The 11,805-nt window shown below is 39.9% G+C and overlaps 1 protein-coding gene across 3 annotated transcripts in view; it reads right to left on the bottom strand.

Moving 5' to 3' along the window:
• The window catches only part of FAM171A1 (family with sequence similarity 171 member A1), a 139,405-nt gene that overhangs the window by 41,188 nt on the left and 86,412 nt on the right, over positions 1–11,805 (bottom strand). The window contains exons 2-3 of one of the 3 annotated variants that reach the window (XM_019508353.1): positions 10,750–10,977; positions 3,025–3,117 (exon numbers count right to left, since the gene is read on the bottom strand). In XM_019508353.1, the coding sequence (XP_019363898.1) occupies positions 3,025–3,117; positions 10,750–10,977 (321 nt within the window). Of the gene's footprint in view, positions 1–3,024; positions 3,118–10,722; positions 10,978–11,805 lie in introns of those variants that run through there. The other 2 variants (XM_019508355.1, XM_019508354.1) reach the window with 2 other exon arrangements.

The following is an 11,805-nucleotide window of genomic DNA, read 5'->3' as shown; positions in this document are numbered from 1 at the left end:
GGTCCCCCCCCCCCCCCAAACACCTGGATCAGGCCAGGCCAGGCCCCTCCCCACAGGGCTGGATGGGGCTGGGCCACGCTCCCTTTCCCCCTGTGTGGCTGGGTTGGGTCTGGCTCAAGCCCTCTTTCACCTCCTTAACCTGTGGGACCAGGTTGGAGCTGGGATGCTCTCTTTGTGTGTTTGGATGGAGCCCTGCTGCAACTGCCCCATGCCCAATCAGGACCGTCAGCCAGATCCAGCCCATGGACAGTATGGGCACTGCCCATCTAGCCCACCAGCCAAAAAGGTTAAGCATGACTGGTCTAAATGTAGAAATTGCTATGAAATAAACCAAGGCATAAATTTATAATGTGCTTGCTTATCTGTACTAACTCCCTGTACCCTGAGTATATAAAAGGTGAGTAAGCTACTTTATCATTGGGAGCTTATGTTTTCACTGTTTTTTATTGTTGAAGTATCTTTTTGACCTTAGAAAGATTTAACTAAAGAAATCAGTTTCTGGGCCTTGTAAAGTTGTGATTCTTCTTAAAATGAACCTATGCTCTATTGAACCTTACAAACACCCATGCCGGCAAACTGACTAACTCTACTGCTGCATGCGCTAGCACACTGAATAGAAGCCATTGCCTTTACACCTCAAGGAAACAGGCAGACTGGGGAAGCTGTTGAAACTATAGCACCACACTTGAATTGGTGTGTGGCCTTCCTTAATATGAATACAAAGCCAAAACTTAGCATAATCCAGCAAGGAATAATGCCAGTGATTGTGCTTCAGTCTGTGTAAAACATGTGAAGCACAATCAACCCCAAGCACTTTTGTAAGGAGGTCACTGTAAGAAATGCATTACTTATGCATTACTGGAGGAGAGATATCTTTACCTTTGGTTAATTGAGTCCTAAACCCAGCTTGTTAAAAAATTGGTATTTTTCACCTTTTCTAGATGACCTGACCCTACACAGCCTGCATGTGTCTGTGGTTGCCAAGTTCCCTCCTCACAATGGCTTTGAGTGGATCTGAGTGGACTGTACCGTTACCATGAGAATGGAATCAGCCAACTTGGTTTTGACAGGCTTCTCAAATATAATTACTTGTACACCTTGCCAATTATTCAGTGGCACTGGTAACTGTTGCACAGGGTAGGCTCTTCCATCCATGGGATCAGGGCTCTAGACACCAGGATTCCCAAGTCTGTGTGGAGTTTTAATGAGCCTAGGTCTGCTCTCACTTTTCTACTGGAGTGAATCCTGACAGACTCTTCTGAAGTAATTGAAGTAAATACAACTGGTATAAGTATGAGAAGAATCAAGCCATATGAGCTGTGACGGAGGATTTGTAAGTCTTGGTAGGATGCCTAGGATTTCTTTTGTTTTTCTTTCTTCATTTCTTTTACTGTAACAAATATAGGAGTTGGGTCTTATATTTTATGGGATGGAGAATGTATGAGAGAAGGAAATATCTTGTTATCCTAAGATAAAGAGGGAGGATAAATCATGTAAATGGTTTTTCCTGTGTATGAGAGAGAGTTGAGAGCCAATTCCTAGGGTCTGTAATATTTTGGATAATACAACACCTCTCTCCTGTACTTCAGATATATCATTCTAATTTAAAGGAAGTATGGGGTAGCTGTGTACATTCAGTCATAGGAGCAAGACGGGTTGTGGCAGATACTGTTTGTATTAACATCATTTAACAAGTCAACTTTATTCCTGATTTAGAAAATACCAAAGGAGTGTTGCAAAGCTTTTAGCTTCTGGATTTTGCAGGGGGAAAAATTTTAGTTGTATGGTGAACTGTATGATGTTAGCAAACTTTCAGTAGAACAGGAATGTTTAATATGCCACAATAATAAAGTAATATTCTAACCAGTATTCCATAGTTTATCTGATGGAGCCTCTTGTGGTTCAGTGTCTTCTCCAGGCCAACTAATTTACAAAATCAGATTCATAATGTCAGCTCTCCAAGTGCAGAATGACTGTACTGCTGCTGGATTTGTTATACAGCTCTTTTCGACAGAGCTCTGTTCTATATATATATATATCTTTTTTTTTGTTTAGCACTTTTTCAGTTGTAGTCATATCTAGTGTTCTCACTAATGAAAAGCCTATTGTGTCTGAATGGTTTCTACTCATAAAAAAGATGTCAGCAATATTCCTTCAGATAAAAGAAGAAGGTCATCTTGCATGATTATGGCACGTAAAGAAAGTAACACTCCATGGTTCATTAACTTTCTGCTATAGCCCAAGATGATGATATTTATAAAATCAGATTAAAAAAAACCCACTGCATAATTTATACACAGGTAGGGTTACCCAGAGAGAGGCAGAAACCCTTGCTTTAATTTAAAAGCGAGCTCCTTTGAGCATCTAAGAGCTTCATTAACAGACTCACCTGAGCACAATTCATTCTAACAAATTAGAAATAGGGTTAATTTATGTCACCCAAGTAACAGACATGTGGTTGAATTAATCAATGTACGATAGTGCTTTAAGAAGTCACAACACTATATTCACTTGCATTTTGACCTTGTGAAGGGCTCTCCCTGCCCTGGCTTTATTTTTCAGATTAAAAAATGGAAGTAATAAGCAATAAACAATTTAGGGCAACAGAAACTGAATAATGAAGATTGGTGAAATTATGTTAGATGATGTAATAAGCAGCAAATAAAGAAAATACTTTCTCTAGCCAGCATAACAAAATGTAAAGAATTTTGAGAATTATTTAGAAAGAATGTAAGGAGATAGGCCCACGTATATTGAAATGCTCACTGATTTGGTAACAGGTTCCTAACATGATTTCCCTGGCTGAGTAGACAGGAATGTTTTGCTATCAGTGAAGTAATTAATCAAATTAACATTTATTAAAGTGAGGCCATAGGACATGGACCTGGCTTTACACCATCCAGGGAAATTCTAACATAACGGGTTAATTTAACCGCAAAGCGAAAGGGACCGGGACATCTATTCTTTTGTTTTTTTAAATACAGTTTTTTAATTCTAACGTCAACCTCTAGAAAAAAAACATACCTTGAAACCCTGAGACAATCTGTACTACATCTTCATAGACCATCAGAGTAGCAGATCGTTCAGGAAGAAGGCCAAGGCTCAGTGACGAAAACACTGTGGAAGGTAAGTTGTTTAAGTGGGATATATTTTCAATTTTTACAAAAAATAACATATTTGAAAGATTTTAGATTTAGATAATTCTCTTATTCAAAAAGGGTATTTTCTTCTGTTACTCCCAAAAAACAGCCAACCCAAACTCCTGTAGTTACAGAAAAGCAAATGTCTGCATTCACAAAAGAACCCATCTGTGTCATAAACCATGCATTTTATTGACAGAGTGATTTATCACTTATCTAAACAATACATTTTCACTTTCAGACTATTCTAAAATGGAAAGCACTTGAGAAGAGGTAATATTCCAGATTATGGAACAGAGAACTGTGGGTCAGGAATCTTTATTCCCAGTCCCACTCACAACATTATGTAGACATAAGTAATACGCTAATTCTGCCTCTGCTTAAATCAATTTTTCTATCTGACCTACCTTAAACAGACACTCACTGGATTAACTCTTGAGATACTTAGGTGTAAAGAAATGTAAAAGTATTGGGATGCTTTTCTGTCAGCATTGGTAGGTCTAAAGTTTGACCTTTTATTTGTCTGCAAAATTACAATAGTCGAAGTCATGACTACCCACCCTCTGTGTAATGAAGGTATTGTGGGCTTGCCTACACTATGATGGCAGCCAGCCTCAGCCACAATGCTTCCAAGCATACTCTAAACACGCACACAAGCAAAGCAGAAACTGAGGTATTAAGACCTTAAAGATGCCGCAAAGCAGCTTTACTCAGCCTATTTCTGGGTTTGAAGTCTATCTGTGGGAGCAGGTGGATGGGGCATACTTTGGAACACCCTGGCCAGGGCATATTGCCTCAGCACTGTAGACAAGTCCTATATGCAGCAAAACAATATGATTCTAGAATATAGTATGGAAAAGGGGTAATATGCAGGGAGTCTGCTGCACAGGATCTATACCCACTATGCTGGAGGGGAAGTGGGGGTGGAGGGAGAGGGGAAGGGCAGGGAAAGTATATCCTGCATGCCAATCCCTTCTGCCTAGGGAACCAGGGATATGTACCATAGCTACTTAGCATACTTCAGCCCTGACATCATGACAACGATAAGGAGCAGTTCTCCATCCACTCCATGACTGCCAGAAGAAGAGGGGAGGAGGAGAGAGAAAGAGTAGGAAATTCCACGTAGACTGAATATTTTTTAGGCCAGGGAATGTGTGCATCTGTTTGGAAAGTGCCTAACACATTTTGGAGCTATCACAATCTGAGGAAGAGATTTTCAAAAGCAAAGACCCCTTAAATGTTTACGTGCTTTGGAAAACTCCGCCTGAATTATTCCCCTAAAAACTTTATAGTAACAAATCAGAAATCTGGACTCTAGATATCCATTCCAAGTCACTCATGCACTTTTTAAAGAGCAGTAATTTTATTTTAAATTAGCAGAAATATATAGATAGTGTCAGTTTAACAAATATCAACTTAAAAATTCCCCATGAGCTCATGTGAGCATTAATAAATCACACAATAATTACTTAAACTATAGCTATTTTATAAAAGAATTTACTTTTTAATATTCTGCATATCAAACTAGAATTTTAGCCCAGGGAACACAGTGAAACAGCTAAATAACAGGTAGTGTTAAAGGGTTCAGTTACAAAAACTGTTTGTTTTTACTTAGTAATTTAATTTGTAGGAGTGAAAGCCAATGTAATTCAAGCACCCTAGGGAGCTGAATACAAGAATACATGCCAATGTTTTTTCTATTGCACGCTGGGCCACAATACATGAATAGCCTTTGAACTTCTTTTGTGCTTTTTGCATAATCATTACTCAATGTGACAAATTCAGGGAGTAATAGATTTTGGGGGCAGAAAAGATTTTTATGATCATTTGTAACACAGGTCAGAGGATTTTCCTGTATTAATATAATCTTCCAGTGAAACAGTTGTGCTTGAACTAGAGTGGATACTTTTCTAAAAAGAATGCCTTGTAATTATGCTTAATAGCCAGTGATGGAAAATTTACTATGACCCTTAGTAAGTTGTTCCCATGCCTAATTACACAATACAATGTCTGTTCAAAAAGTATCGAGACTAAACGTGTATTTGTGGTACAAAGTATTGGGTGGGGGGTGTGGCTTTGCTGAACACATCTGAGCGTGTTGGGACTCCTCTGGACAGGTTTGCAGCTCCTGGTGTTTCTCCAGTTTTCTGTGGCCAGCGGTTGAAGTAAGATCATTTGTGTCTTGCGTCCCCTTTCATTATGTCAGAGTACCCAGAACCGTGCATGTGCATTAAATTTTGCCTGAATATGGGGCAAACGGTAAGTGAAACATTTGAATTACTTAAAATAGCATTTGGTGCTGACACTATGAGCCATGCAAGAGTTTTTGAATAGTATCATTGGTTTAAAGAAGGATGATCATCTATCGAAAGTGATGAGTGTTCTGGATGCACTTCAACATCACAACATGATTAAATGTGGCGGCAGTTCGCAGTTTGGTTCTAAATGATAGGTGACTGACTGGCCAAGAGATAGCAGAAGAAGCTGGAATTTCTGTTGGTTCATGTCATTCAATTCTAACTGGTGATTTGGGAATGAAATGACCAGAAAAATGACCAGAAAAGTGTGTGTCTGACTCCTGGATGCTTCACCACGACAACACACCTGCCCACTCAGCACAGCTTGTGAAGCAATTTTTTGTCAAATTTTAGCCAAACGCTGTATCCCACAAGTGCCACAGCCTCCATATTCAAATGATTTGGTCCCATGCAACTTTTTTATCTTCCCTCAACTAAAGAAAGCCTTGAAAGGAAAAAGGTTTTGTGATATGAAAACCATAAAATGAAATGCAAGTGAGCAGCTTTTAGTGATTCCACAAATTGCTTATCAGAGGTGCTTCCAACAATGGCAGAAACGTTGGGAGAAGTGTGGGGCTGCAGAAGGAGCATACTTCGAAGGAGATTAAGCCGAAACCCCTGTAAATAAAATATTTTGTTTCCTACAGCATCATTCTTGATACTTTTTGAACAGCCCTTGTACATTAAAAAATTGTGCTTTATCTTTTAATTATTCCAGCCACTGTTTCTTCTTATACATTTGTCTGCTGGACTGAGGAGCTCTCCACTTTCAAATTCTGTTCTATTCCACTAATTACATCCAATAATCCCAGAGACGTACTTTCTAGGATAAGAGTTCCATTGCCTGTACGTGTGGCCATCATTTTTCATTCCCAGGTCCATACCCATTACAAACTCAACTGTTTGGCTTCAGTGAATTTAGCAAACAATTCAGATTCCTTGCGCAGTGACCCATCTACCTTATCATTTACCACTCTCCTAAGCCTTGTCTCATCCACAACCTTCACCAGTAATGATTTTATGTTTTCTGCCCAGGCACTGGCAAAAATGTTAAAAAATGAAGGACTAAGAACTGACCTTGTAGAACCCCACTAGACATCTAGTGATTCCTAACTTCTGTTACAAGGAGACATATCATTTAGCTCTTTTTAATGTGTATTTCTGTGATAGAAAATCATCTTTGTTGCTCAAGATATTGAAAATTGCCAACTCAAATGCCTTACAAAAATCTATGTACATTATCAGCATTATGACTAATCAACTAAACTAGTAAGTCTGTCAGAAAAAGATATTAAGGGTCCCTTTATGCATACAGGTAAAGGCACAATGGGATCTAATGTGCCGTTCATACAATCGCACCTCCAGCCATACTACATGTGCTTGGCAAGATGTGTGATCATGGAATTGCACATTAGATCCGATCGCACCTTATTGCCGGTGTAGGAGAAGCCTGATCCTGGGCTCCCTCTGCACTGGCTAGAAGCATGCTCCTGCAGCTGGGAACCCCTTCAGCTGAGGGGCTCCTAGCTGCAGTGGTGCCCCACATACCTCTGTGACTGGGAGATGCAGCTGCTGTGATCTCCCAGGCACAGGGGCTCAGCGCAATACCAGGCCTGGGAGACACAGGCAGATGCAATCTCCCAGCCCCAAGGGCTCCACATACCCCTGCCTGGGTCCCAGCAATGGGAGGTACACTGCTGGGAACCAACATTTGGAGCTGCGGGACTCTGGGTCCCAGGAGCTGTAGGGTGCTGCCAGATCCTAGTGGGCAGCAGCTGGGGATGAGGTCCCCTCAGTTGTGGGACTCCCAGCCTCAGCTGAACATGGTGTACTCAATGGTATACTCCACGGTCATCTCCAGCTGCAGGGGAGACCCTGCTACACATGTAAATTAAAGCTGGAGACCAACCAGCTATAAAGCTAGTACCCATTTTTTGAGGTCTAACTTTACAGCTGTTTGGACAATTTTATAGCATGACGGGTACTTTGCATGTGTAGCTGGTTTCATTTAGTTGTACAATTTACAAGCCAGTTGTGCGATAACTGCACCAGGTAGTGGGGACCCAAGTTAATTTGGTAAGAATTGCCTGCGACCTACCCATCCCAGACATGTTCCCCTGCTTTACTGTTTTACTAATCAAATTCTGTATCATTCATTCCATTATTTTGCCCAGGGACCACATTAGATTGATAAATATATAGGTACCCAGTTTAGCTCAGAAGAGACGCTTGGACCCAGAGACATCCTCAACCAGTTCTTCTAAAACTCTTGAAAGCCAGTTACCTGGACCTGCCCATTTAAAAGTGTCTAGCTGTAGTTGTTGCTGTTTAACATCATCCTGAATAACTTTTGGCAAGGAAAGTATTTCATCATCATGTCATTAGAATACATCATCTGTTTTTATCCTCAAATGCATAACAGATTCCTTAAGCATTTCTGCCTTTTTTTTATTATTACAGGCAATTCCATCATGTCCATCTAGTAAACTAATTAATGTCCTTTTTAATGCCATACTTTAATTCTTCATATGCTTAAGCTCCTTTTTATCATTTTTAACTCTGCCAGCCCTGGGGGTTTTTTGCCAAGGGGTGAATACCATTAATATTTCTTCATACAAATGGCCTAGAATAAAAATTAGTTGTTTGGGAACTTATGAGAAAAAGAAGTGAAGACATGTCAAAAGAAGAGACTTTTCCCTTAATTTTGAATCTCCACCATTAGTGGATTCCTACTAGAAGGAGACAGAAATTTTGGTCTTTAAAATAGGTCAGCAGGCAGAAGGCTGCATTACACATAGCACTTTATCACACAATACTTTTCATGTTCAGGACAATTTACAAGATCATTAAAAAGCACCGATTTACATAAAGATAACAATGCCTAGACAGCCAAGAATATCTTCCATTATTTGTTTAGTAGTAGTTCAAACAATGTTCAAGAAATGAACTGTTAATTAGAGAGTCATTATTCTGTTCACAGTTCTTTTTAAAAAAATATTTTTCATATATTCTTCCTTGCAGCTAATTTAATTGAAACAGAAGGACTGACTGATTAAGCAGTAAAGTCCTGGAATTCAGTTGCTACTTAGACAAAGTTAAATTATACCCAGATTAGAGGGGGGGAAAAGACCATGATTGCTCTTATGCTCTTACAGCAGCATCACAAAATCAGTGGTTATACCGCTTCTTAGTATGTGGCTTTACCAGGCATGCTTTTTGCAATACATGATAAGCCCACTATACTGCTGCCTGAAATGATGTATCTGGTCTGTGAAGAAAAGCAAATAGACAATAAATCCTGGACCATATCCATTCCTGCATGAACCTCTTGCAGACGCAGGAGTATGCATTGGTAGAGTTCACTGCAGAAACTAAACTTGTATGTTCTGCTCTTTTACTTTCAGTATTTTATTCAGCTTGGACCAAACTCCTGTTTTTGTTTGTAGTATTCCTCACTTCCTGGTTCTTATGAACTGACGATCCTGCACCATTTGTGTTGTAAACACCACTGATAAATGTTTAAATACACGTATATAGACATATAAAACATTAAAAAGTTTTGTAAAAAAAATCCTTTCCCCCCAAACCTCAATATTTGGAGCCTAAATTACTGAACAACGTCTCTTTTAAGAGAGTACATCAAGGAATAGGTATTCTGAATTTGCATTTCTGAATCTGCTTTTGAATGTCTTTGTTGCAGATATTTAATCAGGAAAGGTATTAAGTTCCAGGTAAAGATAACAAAAAAGTGGATTTCGGTCCTACTGAAGTCAATGGAAAAATGCCTCTTGATTTCTATAGGGGAATGATAGAAGGCCAAACATTTTTTTTTTCCTGAAATGTGATCTTATTTCATCTTCCAAGAGAGAGGCCTGGTTGAAACTTGTACATATAGTTACAGCTCAACCAATTTCATCGACTTACCAAAACAATAGCACCACATTTGATTCTCTTCCCTCAAAGTCAATAGCTGAAAAATGTCACGTAAGTAAAGATTTTGGATTATAAACTTCATTGCTGAACAAGAAAGATTTCTACACCTCCCTGCCTGCCATCTGACACCAACAGGGAAGGAATCCTGCTTGATCTGCACAACAAAGAGCAGCCCCACAAAGACACTCTCATGGACCCAGAGGAACAGATTTCCAGCTTCTGCTTCCTCTGTGCAAAAATGAAGTTTATTTCCTACATATAGGAACTTTTTACCATCTTCAACTTTCCCTGAGCCTGATGAAGGGCACGTGAACTGGAAAGCTTGCAGAAAAAAGATTTTTTTTTTTTTTTGCAGTTTCTCAGTTGGCCCAATAAAAGCTATCATCTCTGAACGAAGAGTCCTAGATTTTTGGTTTTTTATGCAAGTAAAGCTGTATTCTAAAGATAGGTAAGTGATTGTAAGGCTGGTGCCACTGGATGCACTTATATATTAGTTAAGGCTCTCAGAAATATGGAAAGAATACTAAGGAAGCTGCCACTTGAATGATTGCTAAAACTAAAGGAGAAAGTCAAAGAAGTTTCTAGTTTTGGAAGAGACCAACCTTTTTTTTAAAAGCAAATTAAGGTAGGTAAGCAAACAGCATATTGCTGTGGGGAAAGCAGAAGACTAATAATCTGAAGACGAGGTTCTAGTCCCAGGTCTGTCAGAGATTTTCTGTCTGACTTTGGACAACTCACTTAACCTCTCTGCAACTGAGTTTCTTCCTCTGGAACATGGCGATAATACAACAATTCCCAACTTCCACAGAATGTAGTGACATTTACATTAACAATTATAATACTTCTCTCTGAAATATATGTGAATCTGTCATGTTGGAAAAAGTGATTGTGTCAAGATGCTACCAGGCATTTTTGCACCTGTCTAGAAGACTATAGCTGGACATGGGACAGAACTGAAGAAAAAAGGACTACTGTCAAAGTCTAGGGGGAAAATGTACTGGTACAATGCAGCTGCCAAAATAGCACACTGCAAAATAGAGCTGCCATACAGAAAACTTGTTAACTATATTTCTTATTTTCTACAGAAGGTGGACTGCAGAAATGATAAAAAGTTTTAAAAAGCTAGTGTTAACTGGGTTAAATGTTTTCCGCATCACATCAAAGAGATTCAAGAGTAGACTGAAATCCACAAAAAGAAACGATTTCACACTGGTGAGCAATCAGGGCAATCACTATGTTTATCAAATTACCCATATATTTTTCCCCAACAGCCACCCAGGACTGCAACCATTAGCATTAAACATACAAAAACATACAAAACTGTGTAACTTCCTTTAGATGCAAAATCTTACCTCAGAACAAAAATAAAGATCTCTTACCAGGCAATCTTATAGGTTTCCATGGTGCAGAATTTGGCACGTAAGCATGTTTACTAGCAGTAACAAACAGCTGATTGCCCAGCTTATACTGAAACTTGATGAAGGCAGTGCCATCTGCTCCTGAGGTTCCAGAGGCAATGGAAATCTGGTTGCTAAAAATCTCGATAAAGGCTTCGGTTACTGGCTGATGTGTGGTGGCATCACTTACATGGACCTTCAGTATCACTTCTGTAATGACAAACAAAGAGACTAATTATCCTTTGAAAACCTTTAATGGGCAGCAGCAGTTAGAACAAGTGAGGATGCCAAAGGCAAAAGAGATACGGGGCCCAACACTAACCTCTGACATAGATGTCTGATACCATCTATCTTCCCTACCTACTATTCTCCATTCGAAGTTACTGCCCTTTTGATAACTCTATGGAGCTGCCATCTGGCAGAACCTCATGCACAAGCAAGATATTTCACACACTTACAGCTGCTTCTGTCACACTGCGGGCCACCTGCCATGCCTCTGAGTCCTTATTCTACTGTTAGCACAGACTATGCAGGTGCTTATACTGCAGCTATCACCATGGAATCTGGGCAATAGCCAGTCAGTCTGTCTGAGCAGAAAACAGCAATCCAAGGCAGGAGGTTTTATATGCATTGATTACAGCAGCAATCAACTGACACAACGGCATGTATTTTGCTTCTTCGGAGTTAACCTGTCCTTTTCCCAGAAATTAATTATTCTTAAAAGAATTCCCAGATGTACAGTGTCTGGCCACTTAAAGTCTTATGACTTTAAGGATAGGGAGAGACATTACACATAGGCTGATTTAAGTGATCAAACTTCACTGATTTGGCTCAAACTGGTTTGTGCAACATCTGTCCCAGACCCCTTGCTGGTTTAAGATAAACCAGACTCCCCCAGCATCCCAGCAAGCTCTCTGGGCTGGGCTGGGCAGGGCTCCCCTCAGAGCTGGCCCCTCCCCTCTGCTCCCTGGCTGGAGCTCAGCAGAGACTGCAGGCATCTGCCTGGCTTCCCTCTGCTCCCCTCCCCACTCCCTGCTA

The sequence above is a fragment of the Gavialis gangeticus genome, unplaced genomic scaffold, assembly GCF_001723915.1.
Source record: "Gavialis gangeticus isolate Ggan-Ray unplaced genomic scaffold, GavGan_comp1, whole genome shotgun sequence".
Lineage (NCBI taxonomy): Eukaryota > Metazoa > Chordata > Crocodylia > Gavialidae > Gavialis > Gavialis gangeticus.
The sequence above is the reverse complement of the archived record's forward strand: the minus strand, read 5'-3'. Positions and strand labels throughout refer to the sequence as shown.